The sequence below is a fragment of the Zalophus californianus genome, chromosome 4, assembly GCF_009762305.2.
Source record: "Zalophus californianus isolate mZalCal1 chromosome 4, mZalCal1.pri.v2, whole genome shotgun sequence".
Classification (NCBI taxonomy): Eukaryota; Metazoa; Chordata; class Mammalia; order Carnivora; family Otariidae; genus Zalophus; species Zalophus californianus.
This window is the reverse complement of record NC_045598.1, coordinates 155,771,926-155,794,225: the sequence shown is the minus strand read 5'-3', so window position 1 is coordinate 155,794,225 and position 22,300 is coordinate 155,771,926. Positions and strand designations below refer to the sequence as shown.

Here is a 22,300-nt window from a genome sequence, read left to right as displayed (position 1 = left end):
GATATTAAAAGAATTGTTCCTCTTGGGTGATCTCATGATGGAGAGAGGGGGAAGGTGGGGACTCAGTGCTTATTCTAAAATAAAGTGTTCACTGTGCCCAACCAGCAAAATAAACACAGCCATTCTCACCTTTGTGCCAATTCCCAGCATAAGCCAGCAGTGTTTACAATCAAAGCTGGCAATAAATCTCCTCATTCAGTAAATAAGTGTTGATTTTTTACACTCCACCAGTGCTAAGGGAGCAGGTCATACCTTTCTAAGAGACAGACCACTGTTTCCCATTAGGTTTCCTGAAATACTCCTATTTTGAGGGTATTTTTGTAATGTAAGTGAATTACATTCATTTTGTTTTAAAGGTTTTTCAAAATAAATATTTAGTACCCATCAAAACAAATGGAAACAGGTTTATAACAAAATTAGGTTTTGGAGTTGCTGCAAAAGCCTACCACAAAACACTCATTGGAATATTCCTTATAAAACTAAAAAAATCTAGAAATCTAGAAATCCTCAATGTTCTTACAAAATGAGAAATCGAAAAGCAACCTAAATGCCCAATAACTGAGCGATGACTAAATTAAGGCATAGCCACGCAATGTAATTTTTTTAAGTAATCTCTACGCCCAACATGGGGCTCAAACTCTCAACCCCGAAATCAAAGAGTCACTTGCTCTACTGACTGAGCCAGCCAGGTGCCCCTGTGATATTTTTATTCACCAAAAATCATCAAGTGAAAATGGCAGCAAGGAAGTATTTGCAATACGGTACGAAGTAGGAATTACTTGGAGACAATATGTACGCATGTGAACAGAGGACACAGAAATAATGATCCCAAAATGAAAACTTCCTCTGGGTGGGTGGTGAAGTTGTGCTCCATTGATGGGAGAGCAGGGAGGCAATGAGAACAGAAGCAGGCTGAATTCCAAAGCGAGTGTGGAAATACTCTGTTCTCTCCCCTCTTCCCCCTTCCCCCCCCAGGAGGAGGAGGAGGAGGAGGAGGAGGAGGGGAGTCTCTGGGGGCAGGCAGAGGAGGGAGATGGGACCGGGACCGCGGGATCTACCTTGTAGTAGTCGTACAGCAGGCCCAGGGCAGCAGCACTGTCCTCATCACCATTAATGCTCATCATCGCCTTGGTGGCCGCTGTCAGGGGATTCTCCAAATACGACTTCCAGGCTTCATCCTCACTGGTGTAGGCTCTTCGGGTATTGAACGGAGGGTCACTGGGCATGGGCACTAAGGCCACCAGTCGTTTATTACTTGAAAGCAAGAGAAATGTGAGGTTCATTATCAGGGCAATTTTCTTTTCCACTAAAAATACACCCATTACATGGTTAATCTGTACTTCCCTAGCATGAGGAAGGAAAGGTTAAACTAAAATGGCTGCCACACTGCATTTAGAAAGCCCCTACACCTCCAGAAGTAAAAATGGTCTTTACAAGGTTGTGTAAGTACTATAAGTTAATCCCCTTCACACCTGATATTTTCCTATTGTCATTCTAGGAGCCAAATCATTCTTATTTGGCTGTTATTTATTAATATTAGAAGGCATGTGACCCTGTGGGAAACAGGTTTCATTTGACTCTGAGTTGTAATTATAAGTAAGTATGTGCAATACATTAAATGTAATCAATATGTTAGCAATTACTAAAAACTTTTATCAAGTTTAATCTACATTTGAAATTACTTGCAAATAATAGACCAATCCAAGTCTCTTAATTTAAAAATGGCAGTAGAAGCTACTTTGTAAATAAGACATATTGCTGATATGCTGCATAATAAGGATATGCAACACCCAGACTCTATATGTGAATCCCATGTTGTCACAGGATTGTACTATGTTTAAATGACAGAGAAACTCCAGGTTATAAAATTCTCATAGAGAGTGAAGAGAGTATCTGGAGAATTTTCAGTAGAGACAGAAAGAGGTTGGAGTCATTTATCAATCCTAACCACGCCAAACTTGGGTAAAGTAGCAACTGACAAGGCAATTTCTTGCAGAGGATGTGGCAGTGACTCAAATACCCAACACCTATAACAGTCCTCAGCAGCTCCCTGGGCCGGGATCCCCAGTGTAAAGGAGCCTGGAGAGGCTTTGGCACTTGCCTCCTGGCCCTCTACTGTTTGTTCATTGAAACAGAACCAAAATGTAACGATGACATACTGTATTTCAGTAACAGCTATAACTCATAATAACATAACATGGACAAGTGACAGGACTGGTGAAGGCAACACCTGAACTAATGAATGTAAAGTCAGCCACCATGGGTCCTCTATAGTTACTCAGCTCTAAAAAAAGGTACCTTTTTGCTGACACTCCTATGGGACCTTCCAGTGGGAGATGGTCTCTCAGCTCACTCTATGATAGAGAACTAGCATGCAGTCCCGAGAAAGACTGCGTTGAGGGCCCTTTCTGTGATGGCATGGTGACATGCACTGGTGTAGGCTCAGAAAATGACACTGTCATTGTTGGTAAGATCTATCAGGGAAGTGAAGGTGGGAAATCCACATTTAGTGGAGTGGAATCCTGAGCTAGACTGTCACCAGGCCCCTGATTCCAACTCTGCCAGTGGTTTGGTGAAACCGTTTGCGAAGAAAGAGACAATACTGACCCAACTGCAAATGAAGCAGATTAAAAGGGTCTAATGATGTTTCTGGAAGCGAAGGGGAAAAACCCTGGCGGAAGGGTTTACTAACCATGAGGCGGGGTGGTGACATGGACTAGCAGTGGGTACTGGAAGTGAGTTCTCGCTCACCATTTACAGAGGTAGAAAACTGTCTGAGTTTCAGCTTTTTCTTGCCTTAAATAAGGACAGCACTACCCACCCTACTTAGCTCACAGTGGGATTCTGAGAAGCAAATAACATAATGGAGAAAACAGAGCTCTGCAAACTGCGCTGTGCTACACAAATAGAGGTACTATGATCACTGCACAGTTCTTCGTTCCTGTGAAGTCTGTAGGTGCACCAATTTTTGGTAAAGTCAGTTAGAACTGAAAGGTGTTAAAAGATAACCATTTCAGAGCGAAACTGAAGTTGTTCACTCAGCAATATTCCATAAGTATTTACTGTGAACTCAACAGGTACCAGGTCTTATGCTTGTCATTGAGGATGTGGTGGCACACGAGACAGACCCCATCCCACTGTCCACACAACTTGCAGCCCAGTGGAGAGAAGGCACCACCATTACAAGGGTAACAGGTGTGAGAAAGGGAAATGGACAGTGTCATGAGGGTACATGACAGAGGGGACCAACCTATCCAGAGGATCAAAGAGTAGCTGAAGTTTCGACAAAGATCTGAAGGTAGGAATGTGTTGTTAGTCCATGCTGAAATGGGCAGATGTGGGAAATATTTTGTAAAGGGAAGAACGTTTTGGTAATTCGGAATAATGGAATTTTCTGACAAAAGGAGCACATTCATATTCATTTTGGAGTCAGCTACAAAAATTTATATACTCTAACAGTAAAATAGCATTTTCTTGTTGTGAAAATTACTCATTTATACAGGATAGGTTTGGACTTGGGGACAGAAATGTTGGTAATATCCTGAGAGTCTATCAGTAGAAGAAATGAGGTCTCTGGGGAGAACCAAGAGAGCAGAGGTGGTGAGCCCAGGTGTGGCAATGCTACCACCACTCCTGCCGCACTGTTTAGCTGGGGCCACCCTGGATGATTCCACCACTTAGAGGGGGAGGCAGCAAATTCTGAAACCTAATCTGTGCCCAGGAAGGTCCAGCCATCACACACACTCCCTAAAATGCTCAGACCTATAGGAAGCAATGAAGAGCTTCATGTTATTTGCAGTGACCTCATCATCAAAAAAGATGTGGATCATATTCTCTTTAAAGACTGAGAGAAGTACATATTGCCGGGGGAAAGAAGGTGTTAATTACAACACTGGCTAATTTCCAAAAGTTTAGCAGGAAGTGCCAGGCTGAAGGAGAAGAGCCAACTCCTGGTTTACACTAAGTGGTGTCCTGATTCATTGGAAAGATTTCTCTTCAAGTCTTCCTTCTTTTTTCTTTAATTTTATTTTGTTATGTTAGTCACCATACATTACATCATTAGTTTTTGATGTAGTGTTCCATGATTCATTGTTTGTGTGTAACACCCAGTGCTCCATGCAGAACGTGCCCTCTTTAATACCAGTTACCAGGCTAACCTATCCTCCCACCTCCCTCCCCTCTAAAACCCTCAGTTTGTTTCTCAGAGTCCATAGTCTCTCATGGTTCGTCTCCCCCTCCGATTTCCCCCCCTCATTTTTCTCTTCCTACTATCTTTTTTAATATGTAATGTATTATTTGTTTCAGGGGTACAGGTCTGTGATTCCTCAATCTTACACAATTCACAGGGCTCACCATAGCACATACCCTCCCCAATGTCCATCATCAGCCACCCCATCCCTCCCACCCCCCACCACTCCAGCAACCCTCAGTTTATTTCCTGAGATTAAGAGTCTCTTATGGTTTGTCTCCCTCTCTGGTTTCATCTTGTTTCATTTTTTTCCTCCCTTCCCCTATGATCCTGTCTTGTTTCTCAAATTCCTCATATCAGTGAGATCCTATGATACTTGTCTTTCTCTGATTGACTTATTTCACTTAGCATAATACCCTCTAGTTCCATCCATGTCATTGCAAATGGCAAGATTTCATGTTTTTTGATGGCTGCATAATATTCCAGTGTGTGTGTGTGTGTGTGTGTGTGTGTGTGTGTGTGTGTGTGTGTGTACCACATCTTCCTTATCCATTCATCTGTTGATGGACATCTTGGCTCTTTCCATAGTTTGGCTATTGTGGACATTGCTGCTACAAATATTGGGGTGCATGTACCCCTTCGGATCACTACATTTGTATCTTTGGGGTAAATACCCAGTAGTGCAATTGCTGGGTCATACTGTAGCTCTATTTTCAACTTTTTGAGGAATCTCCATACTGTTTTCCAGAGTGGCTGCACCAGCTTGCATTCCCACCAACAGTGTAGGAGGGTCCCCTTTCTCCGCATCCTCGCCAACATCTGTCGTTTCCTGTCAAGTCGTCCTTCTTAAAGTCCCTATCCCCACCTCCCTTGCTGAGTCTTCTGGATTGCCAGTTTCATTGGTTCCTAGCACAAATGTTCAGTCATAAATTGACTGATCAGCCTTTCCCCTATGATGAAATGGTTGATGAATCCGTACATGATTAGTGGAAAGAAATATTCCGGGAAAGCACAACTTTACTAGCTGTTTCTTTTCACATTTTTGATGGCCAAAGGAGCCTTTTATGCCCTTTCCTTTAACTGCATAATGACTTTGGTTTTCTTTTTCTTTTTTTTTTGTGTGTGTGTTTCTTTGTTTTTTTGTTTTGTTTCGGTTTGGGTTTTTTGGTGTGTGTTTTAACGTTTTGTTTTTTGGTTTTTCTGCTTCACAGATTATAATCTCTCTGGTACAGAGCATTGTTGAATAAAGCTTGGTTTAATAAAAACAGAATAATCTCTGGTACACTAAGCAAACATGTAGACTTATAAAGAAAGGAAAGTTTAACAAAGCAGATTTTACCAAAGTTTGGAACACATTCTGAAGCTGAGTTTCATCATCCTTCTTTTGGATCGGCAGCTCTACTTCAGCTCTGGTCAACCTTTTAAGTATTCTTTTTGTAGCTTTAGGTATGGCATGTTCTAGGCAGCCTCAAACACAGAACCATAAACAGCAGCTATAAACTTGATCCCTGGTCCTTCTTTGGAGAAAAGTTTAGATTAATACCTGAGAGCATTCACGGCAAGGCTAAAGGCCATGTTAGCTCACACATATAACTTCTTGTTCTCATTTTTTTTTTCTTTAATCCACTACTTCTCTTTGTGGATGTTGGGAGAACAGTTGAGAGATGAGTCATTAGCGGAAGTAGGGAAAGAGGTGGGGCAGTCATGCGATTGAAATCACAACCCAGGAGTCAGGAAAAGCTCCAGATCACTCCGCCAGAGGCAACCTACCATCCCCCGTAAGCAGTAACAAGAGTCTAATGCAGGAGTGCTTTGCTAGGGAGAAGCTTAGAAGCAGCAGCGTATCACGTCTTTACCTTCTAAAAATATGTGTTGTAATAATCAATAATCCAGACATAAATCTATTGCACTTGGGACCGCAAAACAAAAATAAGGACATGACATATTCACACAAATTACCACTTTTGATCCATTTCTCATCATTCATTTCTTTTGTAACTCCTAGGAGGTTGCTGGGTTTTGTGCTTTTTTGTTTTATTTTGTTGTTGTTGAGGGGGTGTCAATCCAGAGGAAGGGTGATTTTGGAGTTGAATAAATCTCAGTTTTAATTTCAGTTTTGTCAATTATTGAATTTAGATGAGTTATTTTCCTTCTCTGAGCTTCCATTTCTTCGTCTATAACATGATATTAATCTTTCAGAGCTGTTCTTAAGGAATAACTCTGATATTCACAGACCAAGTGACTGGCACATTACAGATAATAAATTAATAACAGTTAAAAGTTATTACTTCTCTTTAGAAATGGTTCTGTTATTTTTCTGTTCAAAATCCAACAGACTGTTTTCAGTTTTTAATCTCCTTGAATTTTCTCAGACATTTCTTACTTCTGTAGAATCTTGCCTTGCCTGGCTTCCAAGACATTGTATGAAGGTGGTTCTCCTCTGCAGCCCATCATTCTTCTAGTTTTTATTCCACCTCAACTCTCCCCTTATTCCTCTCTGACAATCCTGGGGCCTTTGCTCTTTTGTCTCCATTGTTGATTCTTCTGACTTTCATGGATCCTCTACCTTCATAACTAACAGATGTATATTGCCAGAGTGCCAGTTTTGCACTTTCTGCTTAGCTGCTCTGTGGTCAGCTTCAACTCAACATATCCAAACTAAGCTCATCATCATTTCTCAGTTGGGCGCTTCTCAGCCGTCATCTGTCCCTGGCCATCTAGAATTAGATTTTGTGTACTGGTTTAAAATACAGACTCTGGAGCCATATCGCCAAGGTGTAAATCCTGGCTGCACTACTTATTAGCTGGGTAACCCTGGACAAGTTAGTTAATCTTTCTATACATCAGTTTCCTCACCTGTCAAATTGGGATATACCCCCAAATGAAGTAGAATAATAATACGTGCTCCCTCGTATTTTTGTCAGAATTAAATACAGACACAGTGTAAAAGCTGCATACATGTTAGCTATTGTTATTTCTCTCTGTCCCTTCTACAGAATCCATTACCGTATCCAGCCTCACAGCTTTAGTCTTCTCTCTTCCCACCTCCAGCTAGTCTCCCTATCCAACTTTCCCCTCTTCAATCCATATTACAGCCCTGCGGAATAATCTTCCTACAATGCCTAAGTATGAGTTGGAGCTTCAAGTACCATACAAGGAATGGGGGGAGCTATATTTTTCATGTTTTCATAAAATCAATTTATAGCATATTTGTAAAATTGATTGTGAGCAATAAAGTGCTACACAAATAAAAGTTGCCTTAATTTTAAGAAGCATAATTGTAAATTTAATTTAACAAGCATTGATCATATCTAAACTTCCTCTCACCTCCTAATTCTCACCTTCAAATTAAACAAATTAAGGATTCATTCTTCTATTCTCCTTCAATGTGAGCTATATCACTAGGAAACCAAGCAGATTTACAAGCAGACCAAAGGCAAAATGGGGAAGACTAAAATCCAATCAGTAAAGGTCCAATACTCATGGGCTGTTCTCCTACCTATTGTCCATCATTCTCAACATTGACCTGAGTTGGGGGCAAAAGGATTCTTCCATCCAGGACAAGCCACTTACCTCTCTCTCAGAAGAAGTGTAGCTTTTATAGAATTCTCAGGATTTCATGTTATATCCTCTACTTCAACCTCCTCCCTCCATCTCCCCAACCTCATCTCTTTCTTGTTCTCTCTCTCTCTCTCTCTCTCTCTCTCACACACACACAGTCTTTATCTTAAGATAATACGAACTCTATTCTCCACATAGAATATTTTATCTTATACTCTGAGTGTTCAGCACTTGGGTTTAGTCTTCATCTACTCTAAAATCTTGTAGCTGATCTATTGTACCTCATTACTGGCATATAATCACTTCGGCTTCCCAGGAAGGGGGCGGGGAGTGGGGGGAGGGCAGCAATATTCAGACCCCAAACTTAAGAGTAAAGTTTCAAGAAGTGACAATTATTCTTTCTTTTGGAATCTTTGCATTCTCTCCATTACCAAAATCATACTTGCAAATGGAAACTGATGAATCAATCACTCTAGCCAGGGTTAATGTCACGATTTAAATGCCCACAATGTTAGTCATTTCACTGCTGTCTACCTTCAGTTATATCCCTCCTTTTGGTGCTTGCTAGAGGAAATCACAAGAGATAGCAGATAGGAAGTATCTACATGAAGCACTTGTTCTTAATGACTCTCACCTTAGCCCTTGACCTAATCCATATAGAATCTGAGGGAAATCAAATGAATCCACAAGCCTGGGGTGATACTGATAATCTTCATATTAATGATTGTTATGTTTTAAAAAGAAAAGATCCAATTAATTCAGTGAACATAGTATGATGCCCTCTACCATGTAAAATGCATAGCTTTAAAAATAATAAACTGTAAAACAAAACTTAAGTTTATTGAAATTAAGATGGTGTCATTTTAAATACACTCATTGCAAAATATGCTGATTCACTGGTTGACACATAATACCTCTCCCTCCCTCTTCCTCCCTTCCTCCTTCCCCTGCCCCCCCTGCACCTCTCTTTCTCTTATTGGTGCCCCAGCTTTGCTAGTGCCCTTAGTCCACCTATTAAGTAATCCAGACCTGAGACAGAGAGGATTAGGAAAATAATTAAGAAGCAGAAAAGGTACAGCATAAAGCACTAGAAACAACCAGAAAGAGAAAGATATCACAATGGGAAGTGGAAAGAAGAGGACAAGAAAGAATTACAAAATGAAAAGAATTTGCAGAGAACTCAATCTCGGATATCACTAAAACTGGTTAATGTGTGTGTGTCTATAAATCAAAATTCAAAATGTTAACAGTAATCGAAGGTGAGTTTTTATTTGCCTCTACTTGTACATTTTTCAAATAGTGTTCAATAATAATAAGTCACACATACTTACTAAGCACCTCCCATATGCCAGGTATGAGTTTTCTAAGCCCCTAGCATGGGTTAACCATTTATCCCTTACAATAGCCTTAAAGTCAGGCATGGTAATGAGGCCCTTTGCACATATGAACACGTCGAGCCGGAAGTGCTAAATCATCTGCCCAGGGTCACAGGGCAGTCTGTTTACACCAGAACTGCATCCCAGAGTGTGAGCTCTTAAGCATCTTTCCCTCTGGCCAATTCTTGACTATGCTCTACTTTCATAATCAGAAAAAAAAGTCACTTGAAAAGAGGGAACTAGAAAACAGTCTGGATGTAACAGTCCAATATGACAAGGGATTTCTTACACGGAAGTAAATGAGAGGATGTCCGAATTCAGGGTACTAGAAAAATTGCTCAAAGGGGAAGTCAATAAGGTCCTTGAAAATAAAGACAACATGTTTAAATTATTTGTAGAATTCCAAGGTACTAAAACGTCCTGCAGACTGCATATCATATCCAGCAACACAAATAAATTACTGGGGAGGGAGGAAGGGTAGCAATTCCTCCTTATTCATCTTCAGCTTGACATAGCTAGAGGCCATCTGTTTTTAAATGTCCTGTGAGAAATGTTAAATAATTGAGATGACAGAAATATAAATTAAATAATTAGAATATATTAGACACACTGTATTTAGATAGCAAGCCAAAATACAATTTTTAAAGGAAAAAATCATTTTCAAACCAAATTAATTTTACAAGTTAAAAAGAGAATCAATTCTTTGGAGGAACTTACCATGCTCAAATCTCTAGCAGAAAGAAACAAAATACAAAAGCTTCTTTAAAGGCTGCAGGACAGACTTCCATCTCAAATCATTCCATGCGTGTACCTCTATCTTAAAGATTTCCCTGAAGTGAGAGAAGTAATCATGTATATAGCCAACGTGGAAATAGAAATTTTAGTGCAATTCTAGAAGACAGAAAGCAAAAGAGACTGGAATAGAGGAGAAACCAAAATCAAGAAGGCTGCACCCCAACTCTGGTGCAAAAGGGGTTAATGTGAAAGTGAGAACTGGTTTTCCCACTGAGCCCAGAAAACTGTAATACAGAGTCTTCTGCATCCATGACCAAGCCAGTTCCTACACAATGTACCCAGAGGAACTAGAGGCAGCATTGACTTTTTTTTTTTTTTTTTTTTTTGGAGAGAGGGCCGTTGAGCATGGGCATGCAAGCCAGGTGGAAGATGGGGTACAGAAGGAAAGGGAAAGAGAATTTTAAGCTGACTCCACGCACACTGCAGAGCCCCACACAGGGCTCCATCTCAAAACCCCGAAATCATGACCTGAGCTGAAATCAAGAGTTGGATGCTTAACCGACTGAGCCACCCAAGCGCCCCAGCATTTACTTCTTAAATATAGAAGGAGTCAGCCTTTGGGGAGCCCTAGGACCAAGGAGAGAAATAACTTGGTTAAATGCCTAGAGTAACTTCAAACTACCAAATGGAAACAAAGAAAAAAAATTCAGCTTAAAACAGGAAAATCCTCTAATGTGTTCGATCCCCACCTTACCCCCTTGGACCTCACTTGTACATACACGAAGGAATCTTCCAGGTACCCTCAGCACCTGTGGCCACTCCTTCCACTAAAGAAAACAGCCCACCCTGGGAAGAGTGCACTCCACTCAGCTAACAAACCCCACCAGCTCTGATAAGTGAGTAAACTCTTCACTTTTAATAGGAGAACTAAAGATCACTAGATATTTAAGGAAACCTAACATGAATGAAAGAACCCCAAGATGAATAAAACAGCTTATCGATGAGGAAAATAATTAATGTTGGATACAAAAAATAATGTTAAAAAAAGATACTGCACCTACAAAGCAAATGCAGGTTACTATGAAAAGGAAATAATCACAAAACAAGATACATAATTTCAGAAATTAAAAAAAAATTGTATGAGGGTCAAATTGAAAAGAGCAAAAAAATTAATAACCTGAGAGATCAAAGCAAGGAATTTTGCCAATTTTTCAAGAAAAAAAGGGAACTATGAGATGTAGTTAAAAGGCACACAGAATAGATTTAGGGGTATAATGTTCGATTAACAAGAGTGACAGAAGAAAGCAATGAAGATGATGAAAAGGAAAAATAAGTAATCAGAGAAATACTAGAAGAAAATGTTCTCCAGCTGAAGAAAAACTTGAGTCTTGAGAATGAAAGGCTCCAGAGTGCTGGAAAGGATAATAAAAAGACACACATCTATCCATATCCTGCAAAACTTCTTTGTTAAAAATTAAATGGAAAATGCTACAAGTGGAAAAAAAATTAAGTAACTTCCAAAAAAACAAGAAACAGCCAACCAGTCACCTTTTCGTCTGCATCACTAAATTCTGCAAGACAAGAGAAAAGACAGGAATCTGAACGTGGATTTTGTGTGAACACAGCAAAAGATCGATTCTGTGTGATGGCAAAATAAAGACATGTTTGTATCCAAACATCCAAAATAAAGTCATGAAAGGATCCAAAACCTATTCTACTCATACATTCCTTTTGAAAGAATTATGCCTCAATTCAAAGTAAAAAAAGACATTCATGGTAGGGAAGAAAAGTGACACAGCAATCAGAGTATCAAGTAAACCAATAAAATATTAAATTCATCATAAATAATCTCAGATCATGGAAATGAAATTTATGCCACTAAGAAATGATGTATGGAAGTGCTGAATCATATCGTATACCTGAAACTAATATTACACTGTATGTTAACCAACTGGAATTTAAATTAAAACTTTAAAAAAAAGTTTATCTGATAGGGCTCCTGGGTGTCTCAGTCGTTAAGCATCTGCCTTCGGATCAGGTCATGATGATCCGATAGAGCCCCACATCAAGTCCCCCATCAGGCTCCCTGCTCAGCGGGAAGCCTGCTTCTCCCTCTCCCACTCCCCCTGCTTGTGTTCCTGCTCTCGCTATCTGTCAAATAAATAAATAAAATCTTTAAAAAAAAAAAAAGTTTATCTGAGAAAACATCTTCATGGTGAGAAAATTCTCATTTTAATTACTTCATCACTTTGGATTATTAGAGGTACTATTCATTTTGCTCACTAAGACAAAAAAAGAATAAGACCAAGTTCAAATGAAATATCTGAGAAGTAATAGGAGAGTGGCTGCTTTAAAAGTATATTGAATATCTTGTTTTAGGGGCGCCTGGGTGGCTCAGTCCGTTAAGAGTCTGCCTTCGGCTCAGGTCATGATCCCAGGGTCTTGGTATGGGCCCAGCATTGGGCTCCCTGCTCCCTCTGCCCCTTACCCCTGCTCATGCACAAGCATGCACGCGCACTCTTATCTCTCACAAATAAATAAAATTTTTTAAAAAACAGTGTTTAAACAAATAAGTGTGTGTCAATAAGTAAATAAGGTTATGAATTAGAAAAATAAAAACAACATTTGCAGGTGGAACCGTGAGTGATTTCTCTCCATTTAGATTTTATTTAATATTGTTTATGCAACTGAATATAAATGGAAGAAAAGACCATCCAGCTGATAGAGAAGTACTGGACTGAAGGAATTAGCTTTAGGGAACTAATAAGTTGGGCATTTTCCTCTTTGTGGCATCCAGAATTCTTGATTTCCCTTTCTCTGCTTCACACATAAAAGCTGGTCACAGCAACGTTTGACTCGTCGCTCCAAAGCATGAGGCTTCTATTGTGCACCTTTCCCTCTTCACCCAAATGGAAAAGCTCCCTCTGATTCCTTTCAAGAATAGATTTCTACCCTGTGAACCCTCCCAGTTTGTGACCAAAAGGTCTACTTAGAAGAGAAATGACATTTTAAAAAGAATCTCATATTTTATGCAGTTTGTTCCAAAACTACTTGGAACTAGATATAATCTACATTATCTATGTATTTGTTTGTTTTATTATGTTATGTTAATCACCATACATTACATCATTAGTTTTTGATGTAGTGTTCCATGATTCATTGTTTGTGTATAACCCCCAGTGCTCCATGCAGTACGTGCCCTCTTTAATACCCATCACCAGGCTAACCCATCCTCCCACCCCATTCCCCTCTAGAACCCTCAGTTTGTTTTTCAGAGTCCATCGTCTCTCATGGTTTGTCTCCCCCTCCGATTTCTTCCCCTTCATTCTTCCCCTCCTAATATCTTCTTCTTCTTCTTCTTCTTCTTCTTCTTCTTTTAACATATAATGTATTATTTGTTTCAGAGGTACAGATCTGTGTATTTCTAAGGATTGCTGATGGCCTGAGGTAAAACTTGTTTCCATGTTTGTGAAGAGAGTCACAACATTTAAGTACAGAAAGAGATCTTCATCATTACCCACTCCAAACTTCTTGTTTTACAAATGGGGAAACTGAGGTCCAGAAAGATCCTATCACTTCTCTAGGACTGCACAGGTGTCTTTACTAACATCAAAATGATTAGAGGACAAGTTGCAGGAAGACATATACACTATTGGCAAATTTGTAGTGCTTTGTGGACACAGAAACACTCTTCTATTTGAGGATAAAGTGAAAACTATATCCATCTTTAGCAAAAAGGTTCCCTCCTCCACCCACATCCCTGCCCTTAATTTCTCCCTCAATTCACTGAATAAACCTTTACTGAGCTCCTACTGTGCAACAGGCACTGACCTAGGTGCAGGGGGCAAGCATCGACCAAGTAAGAAAATATCGGCTACTTCCTTCCTTCCGTCTTTCCTGACTTCCTTCCAGTAATCTTATCACCAGAGCTTCCACTGGAAGCCAACAAAAATCTAATCCCAGTGCTCGCACTTGAGGTCCTTTTTCCACAATAGGCTCCAATCCTTAGATATAGGAGAACAGGTATAAAGATGCAACAGAAAATTGGATTGTGGAAGGCATGTATTTCATATACAGAGGCACTTCTATTTTATAAACCACGAAATTAAGACAACATTGATTGACAGGCTAAACCGAGTTGCCAACTATGGGCTGGTATTGCTCTGACTCCTGGCATACAGTGATGAAAACCACAGATGCAGTCTCCGCCCTGGTGAAGCTTTTGCAGATGAATAATCACTGCAGATGTGACAAGGGTTAATGAAGAAAACACAGAGGGTGCTATGAGAGAATGTGTCATGTGGATCCTGTGGGGGCCACAAGCACTTCACAGTCGTCCCACTACAGAAAGTACAGTGACCAAGGAGCCCACTGCCAGTTCCGAAATCTACCGCGACATTTGTGTGGAGGCCATGCCTCCTCATGGGCTGCCCCGAGGCAGTCATTGCACATGGCAGGACAGACCCAATCCTGGAAGGCAGGGGACTCCTCTTATGGCTGACTTTGGCTTGAAGACTCCCCTGGCCTTGCCGAACCTTCCTGGGAATGCAGAGGAGTCTTGCAGGCTTCCACTCAACATTCCTTCCTTCTCTCCTTCGCTGGGGACCGTATTTGCCGGGGGGCGGGGGGGGGGGGTCTCACAGCCCTTCCCATCGCTGCCTGCTCCCTCCCCCATGTTTTCTCACAGGTGGTTGCCCTAATGAAATCCTTGCATGTTTAATCCCACCTTCGAGTCTTCATCTCAGACAGCACAGACTAACACAGACCCTAGTTTAGATTGAGATGGACTGTTTAAGATTGGGTTACTGGGGAACTGAGATTCTGAGGTGCCTGGGTGGCTCAGTCAGTTAAGTGTCCCACTCTTGATTTTGGCTCAGGTCATGATCTCAGGATAGTGAGATCGAGCCCCGCGTCAGGCTCTGTGCTGAGCATTGAGCCTGCTTAAGATTCTCTCTGTCCCAGGGTGCTTGGGGGGCTCAGTCGGTTAAGCATCTGCCTTCAGCTCAGGTCATGATCCCGTTATCCTGTGATCCAGCCATGTGTCGCTGGGCTCCGTGCTCAGCGGGGAGTCTGCTTCTCCCTCTCACTCTGCCTCCCCCCAGCTCATGCTTTCTCTCTCTCTGTCTCAAATAAATAAATAAAATCTTAAAAAAAAAAAAAGATTCACTCTGTCCTTCTTCCCCTCCCTTCTCCCCCCAACCCCACTCACTCTCTCTCACTCTCTCTCTCTCTAGGAAAAAAAAAAAAAAAAAGTGAGACTCAAAGTAGGAGAAATCAGTCAGATGGGAAAAAAAAGAAAAGGAGAAATGAAGGAGGGCACTGCAGGAACAGCATGTGCGAGGTCCCTGAGGCAGGATGGACCTTCTTCCAGTAGAGGAACTAAATCAAGAGCAGTGTGCATCCGGACTGAAACATTTCAACAAGTTAGAAAGCAGGGTCTGGTGAAGCCTAACAGATAGGCAGAGGCCAGATTATGCAAGGATTTGTCATTTAATTCAAGAATTTTTAACTTTTTTCTAAGTGCATGGCATAGGTAGATAGGGTCTTGAGCAATGAAACAACTTGATCAAATGTGTGTTTTTGGCTTTTTTTTGAAGATTTTATTTATTTGACAGAGAGAGACACAGTGAGAGAGGGAACACAAGCAGGGGCAAAGAGAGAGGGAGAAGCAGTCTTCCCACTGAGCAGGGAGCCCTACTCGGGGCTCGATCCCAGGACCCTGGGATCATGACCTGAACCAAAGGCAGACGCTTAACATCTGAGCCACCGGGGAGCCCCTCAAATGTGTGTTTTACAAAGATCGCTGGGGCTGCAGTAAATGGATCAAAAAGAAAAGAAGTGCTAAGAAATCAAGAAGGAGGCCACTGAAATGGTCCAGTAAAGAGATAAATTAAGGATTATTTCGTTCCTAACGGGAAAAAAATCATTTCATAGGGTCTGCCTTAAGATTTCATGGCCCTTTTGTTTATCTCAAGGCATTCAATAGTTTATGCCTTATTCTTTATTTAGGTGCAAGTCTTCACTTTCACCATCTTTGTGCACATAGGTATCACATCTGACTCAAATTGTAATCTCACATAACACGTGAATTAGTTCACATGCTTCAAAATTAACAGAAATACTCAATAATAAAAATGTTAGACTACACCTCTATCCTTAATAGATACAGAAATAGATTACAGACCCAGAAATGTTACACACGAAGTAATGAGAAAGCCCATACAAAGTCCATACTAAACATACTGATTACACAGGATGTTCCTCCTCTAAAACAAAATAGGGAAAACAAGTAGGCCTTACTATATAATAAACTTCACCTAAAATAAGAATGCTGGAAATAATAAAAACCAGTGAAACTTTGGTTTTCCTTATTAGAATTTAGATGGGCTTCTGAGAACACTATCAGAAAAATAAGAACCAATTACTTTTTTTCCTCTTCTGGAAAATTATCAGGGGCACTCAGGTATTCCTCTGTGCTTGAAGTTTTAAAGGATACTCTAATTTTAAAGTTGTACACATTATGTGAATGAATATGAATATGCACATATATACACACGTGTATCTTTACATAAACACACTTGGGGTGTGGGTGTGTGATATGGGTGAAGGGGAAGAGTGCAGAAAGAAACAGCAAGAAAAGGAAAGCAAGAAAGGTACAAAAACCACTATGTATAATATAATCACACTGTGCATTTATGCAAATTATGTGTATAAAATTATATACATGTAAAGAAATTTTAGAAGGAAGGAAAAAGAAAAGAAGAAAAAAGAGGAAAAGAAAAGAAGAATAAGGAAAAGAAATGAAGAAGAGTGGGAAAGAGGGATGGAGGGAAGAACGGAGGAAGGGGACTGAAAGAATTTCTCTTACAATAAATAATGTTGGGACAAGCAGATGAGGTGTTTTATTTGCCAGTGTGTCTGTGTTGTTAGATCCTTACTTGACCATTACAATAAATTCCAGACAATTTTTAAGTACAGTTTAGTATTCAATCACACATACAAAAATATAGAAGAATATGTAAATGAATCTTTAATCTGCTCTTGGATTTGGGAAGAATTTGTTAAGCACAGAAACAATGGAAGAATCTATGAAGAAAAAATAGGTAACTTTGACCATTTAAACATTACAAATGTGTTAAGGATTTCAAGTTAAACACATAGAAGTGGGGCTGCAATACAAACTGTCTCCCTCTCTCTCATAAGACCTAACAAAAATGGAAAAAAGGAGCATGTCTGTATGTGTGTCTCAAAAATTCACCAGTGAAGGAGCACAATGCCATGTCATACAGTCCAACAGATGGTGCTAAAGAGAAGAAACAAAAGGTTCTGGTACCAATGTGCCTCACCCAGAGCAATACGGGAGACAGAAGTTAAAGCAACAAATCATGGAGCAATCTCACTAATATCTCCCTAATATGGAGAGAAGCCCAAGGACAGGTGAATAATAGCTTGGGAAAACCTTTTGAGATAAATTATTACCTCCACCATCAGACTTTAGCAGAGATGAAAAGACGTTGGGGGTCTTTCTAGTCTGGGAGAAAAGAGGAAAAGAAACACAGAATGATCTCAACTACGTATAGGTAACCGTGGTTGGCTAAGAGTGAATTATTCTGTATGGAAGGGATATTGATAGAAGGATAAGTTGTTTCAGTGACTAGCAGAGAGGCACTAGCAGAAATACCTAAGATAAAGATCAGAGGCCTGCAAACAGGTTATGTTCTTGTGACCAAACACATGAGGAGTGACTGGAACTTAGGTGGGGCTCCACCAAGGGAAGAGGAGGCTGTGTGGGCACTACTGCTGGGTGTCCCAGGAAAGTATGTTTTCTAATGGGAAAAGTCACGTGGAAGTTTAACAAGTGATAACGGGGAGGGAAGATGTACTAGAGAGCTCAGAGAGGGCATGCTATATTACAGACAAAGCACAAAAGCACAGGGGCTAACCCTGCCTTATGAATAAGGAGGATCATCTTGAGCCTGGAAGCTCTAGAACATCTAGGACTCTGAAGACACTTGGGACTCTTCTGCGGGCCACGTGACAGGGTCAGTGTGAAGAAGCAAGGCGTTGGTGAATCTGAGTTGCCTTACCTCTTCTACCTGGTATCACTGCTGCATGAAAATGTGCAGGTCTATTCCCTGACTTTAGTCAGATTGTGCAGATGCTAGCCAAACTCGCGCTAAGCCAGCTAGAAAGAGAGGTGGGGTTGCAGGAAACATAAAGCTTTCTAGGAACTGTAGTTGCTTAATTACAATGCTTGTAAAGCTTGTAACAGACTACTTCAAACGTACCTGAAAGTCTGAAGAAAAGACAAATGTCAACGTGGTAATTTTGATATTATCCGACCCTCTATGAAGAACTCATCTTGTCTGTCTTGTTGCTGAGGAAGGTGAGCATTTAAAAAAATTACACAGATTCCCCAACAGCTGTTAGAATACTGCCCAATAAAAGTGTCCTGCAGAATTCAATCAAATACAGTGCACACCCTGATTTCTTTGACAGGAAGAAAGAGGTCACCGGAGTGCTAGTCAGCACAGTCTTTTGTCCTGGTGGCTTCTGTGACCTGCGGAGATTATTGCCGCAGCTGTCTGGACCCTTTCTCTGCCAACTCTGATGCCTGGGGGCTCTGGTCTCGCCAGAGGGGTTAGGTTGAGTGGAAGAAGGAACTCATGCTAAATACTCCCAGTAGTGAAGAGGAACTTAACAGAACTGAAAACAAAATGGCAGATAAATTCAGTAAGACTCTCTGAAGGAGGGAAAACTGGGGAAGGGGCAGAGAGACCATTAAAAGCTCTAGATGAAGTTCATGACAATTTTCCACTGTGAATTACTAACAGTGGTGCCAACACTTCAGGTACACTTTTCTTTTAACCCAAGTGACTGACGGGAGTGAGAACGGCAATGAGAGATGTGAACAACTAGGATGACTTTCTCTGGTAGAAGCAGAGGCCCCGGTACTCCATGGCCACGTAGGGGACTGACCTAAAACCCAAAGGCACCCCACACACACCAGAAAAGGAGGCCTGCCTGCAGAGGTAGAGTCAACGCCATACAGAGCATTTAACCAAGTCATTCATAGGCTACCCAAGGCCAAGCCGAGCTTTTCCACCCTGCTACATCTTCAAGGGCTCAGGCTTCAGGCTGGCTTTAAAAGGGCATGCAAAAAAAAAAAAAAACAAAAAACAAAAAAACAAACAAAAAAAGCGCATGCAAACAGGTCTCAGATGGTGGGAAGACACTAAAGAAATCATTAATTTTGACTACAATATAACAAAACAAGGTTCAAGTAGAACATATCAAGCATGAACAAAAGAAATGGCATAGAAATAGGGCAAAAAATACTACAGGATATCAAACAAATAAAGAGAGAACATAGCATGCATAAGAACACTGAACTAACCCCTCTCCCCAAAAAAGAATAAAATTCCCATAAGTTGCTTTCTACTATAAAACATAATAAGAACATGAATTCAATAAAACAAAAGTACAAGTTGATGGCAAAACAGAATTAGGCAGAACGGGAAACTGCAGAGCTAAGAAAAGAGAAGACCAAAACAACAGCATTAGTAGTACAAAAAGAGAACTGAAAATGGAATTAATGACTAAGGAAAGGCTTGAGATAATCACAGTGAATGCAGAAGGGAGACAGAAATTAGAGTCACTAGATTATAGATAATCAGGGACAAAGAGGAACAAATATGGAGATAATAAATATCCCAGAAGTAGAACACCAAACGAAGAAAAAGGAAATAGCATTGAAAGAGTGCTGAGAGACTTTTGGTTAAATATGGCAGGTTGAATATATTATCCGAAACCCCATTAAAATGGTAGTTAAAAAGATCAAAGAATTGGGAGAGGAGGCAAAAGCCTATCAGATAATCAATTAATTAGGGTGAGATGTAAATTAGAAGAGTGGCAACTGCCCCAGCATAGTGGAGTAAATGAAGTTTAAATGCATGCAGAGGGATATACAAGAAGCAAGCCATGCAGTACCAAAGAATAGGAAAGCCTGAGGAATTGGAAGCATTAGGGATCTTGGAATGTAGGCGTGTGGGGAGTGGCTGAAAATAGGAAGATGGGTTAAAAGTACATAGAAGAGTGAGCCTCCCCCTACCTAAATCTCTTTTCTCACCCCAGTAGCCAGGCATCTACCTCTCTGACATCTTAGCATGGATGGAAGGTTAATTCTCTGGTAATACTGAACCCAAAAAGCCCTGGGTTTGAGGGCACCAAGCACCAGAGAGAGATAAGGTCCTGGAATGAAAGCAGAGGGACTGCATGACAAGACAACATAATAAACCATGAGATTCCCCTCACCCCACCAGTTGCCAAAATCCCATCCCCTTACTTAAAAGCAGAGGGTCCTTCTCTGGAGACAGTCACTGGTTCCAGAGTAAAGACCTAGAGATACTGACTTTTGGGGTAACCCAAAGAAAAGGCACTGCCTGGTCATCCCCCAGGGAAACGAGCCAGTCAAGGAGCTGGCCCATTGCTGCCCTCCCTTCCACCCCCCACATACAGTTTCCAGCCAGCCACTGAGTAGCTGTTGCACTCAAGCCATCAAATCCGGAGCCACTGAACAGCTCAACGGAGAGGCAAGAATCACCGAAGGTCAACACAGAAGCAAGCTACAACGAAAACACAAAGAAGAAGTTCCAGGTAATAGAGATGCTGCAAAAAAACAGAGGAAAATAAATGTAATATCCTCAAGGTGATAAAAAGAGGTTATTGCATCTATGTGGTAAAAAGAAGAGGCTGTTGGGGGAAAAAAGAAAGCAAGCTAGAACTCTTGTAAACTAAAAAAAAAAGTATGACTAAAATGTCAAAAGTTCTACGGAAAGTTTGGATGATGAAGATGAGGGCAACTCCAGAAAGCAGAGTAGAAAGACAGAGATAGACAATAGGAGGGGAAATGTGAGCCAAGTGGAGAATCAGTCCAAGAAGCCCAGCGTGAAAATAGTAGGAATTCCGTAATGAGAAAAGAGAACTTAATGGAAAGGGATTACCACAGAAATAACATTAGAAAATACTCCGGAACAGAAGGACCTGAATGTCCAGATCAAAAAGTCCATGGAATACCTAGTCCAAAAGTGAGGGGCGGGGGTTGAGCCCTCACTAAGGCATTTATCATGAAATTTCAGAACACCAAGGATATGAAGATGATTTTAAAAGTTTCCAGAGAGAAAAAAGTCAGACGCAAAGGGTCAGCCTCTTCGGAATCTAGCAACAACTGAAGCAGTGCTTTGAAATTCTGAGGAAAAAGAATTCCTTATCTAACCAAACTATCGGTCAAGGACGATGGCAGATAAACGTACCTCCACTCCTGCACCCCTTCTCCAGAGGCCTCGGGAGGCTGTGCGGGAGCCAACCTGGGAGGAGCACCGCACCAGGAGCACCGCACCAGGAGCCGCGCGCGTCGCCCGTCGTGCGCAGGCGCCACCACCGCAGCCCTGGGTCACAGGAGGTCACGGGGCGGTGGCGGCGGCATGCGCGCAGGCCTGCGGGCGCCCCCACCTCGTGACCGCTCCTCGGCGCCCGGCCGGCAGCCACCGCGGCCGCGGCCTGCCTGGACAGGCTTCGGAAGGGCCGTGAGCGGGCCGCCAGGGCGGCGGGGGCCGTGGTGGAGGCCTCCTGAGCTCTCTCGGTAGTACTCATCCCCCCCCCCCCGCCCCCAGGCACACCCCTCAGGGGCTGGCCGCCAGACCCTAGCTGGGCCCCGCGCCCTCCTCCGCTGCTGCAGCGGCCGCCCCCTCGGGGCCCCGGACTGCTCCCTGCTTCTCTGGGCCCCACTGAGGGGTTCCGGCCTTCAAGGCCGCCCGACCCTGGCCTCCGCAGTTCTGGGGGTCCCCGTGGGGAGTGGAGCCGTGAGGGCCAGAGGGGGCTGGGAGAATCTGAGGGGGAGCCTGCCTCAGGGGGCCCCAAAGGAGGCATGCCCAAATCTCAGGCGCCCCTCGACCTCTGCCTCAGCCCAGGTAGCAGCACCGGTGGCTCACCTCCTAGAGCAGCCCAGGGCAGCCCCGGCTTGGACGGCAGGGTGCTGAGAGTGGCCTGACCCTGCGGAGGAGCACAAGGCCAGGCTGCCCAGCCTCTCCTGGAGCACTGGCTGTGAGGGGCCTAGTGCCCTCTAGATGCCCACTCAGGATTCAGTAACCCTGGCCTCTGGCCCTCTCTGCTGCACCGTGGAACTGAGTGGCTGTGGCTTCCGCGTGGGAACCTTGACTTCCGGCTACAGCCAGAGCGCCAGAACGCAGCAGTCCAGACCTCGGACCTTGACTCTTGTCTCTCTTCCTAGTCCAGAGCCTAGGTTTCCCCAAACTGAAGCAGGCAGCCTCCCAGTCAGGCCTGAGAAGCCAAACCCATGGCTGGTTCCCCTCAGAGCCCTGGCCAGGACTGACCTGGCCCCTGGGCCTGCTCTCCCTGCAGGGGCAGCCCTTTGACCTGG

The 22,300-nt window shown here is 42.3% G+C and overlaps 1 protein-coding gene across 3 annotated transcripts in view; it reads right to left on the bottom strand.

Moving 5' to 3' along the window:
• GRHL2 (grainyhead like transcription factor 2) overlaps nucleotides 1–22,300 on the bottom strand; it is a 155,290-nt gene that overhangs the window by 109,254 nt on the left and 23,736 nt on the right. For 2 of the 3 annotated variants that reach the window (XM_027583098.1, XM_027583107.2), the window contains exon 2: nucleotides 1,059–1,254. In XM_027583098.1, the coding sequence (XP_027438899.1) occupies nucleotides 1,059–1,254 (196 nt within the window). Of the gene's footprint in view, nucleotides 1–1,058; nucleotides 1,255–22,300 lie in introns of those variants that run through there. The other variant, XM_027583118.2, reaches the window with a different exon arrangement.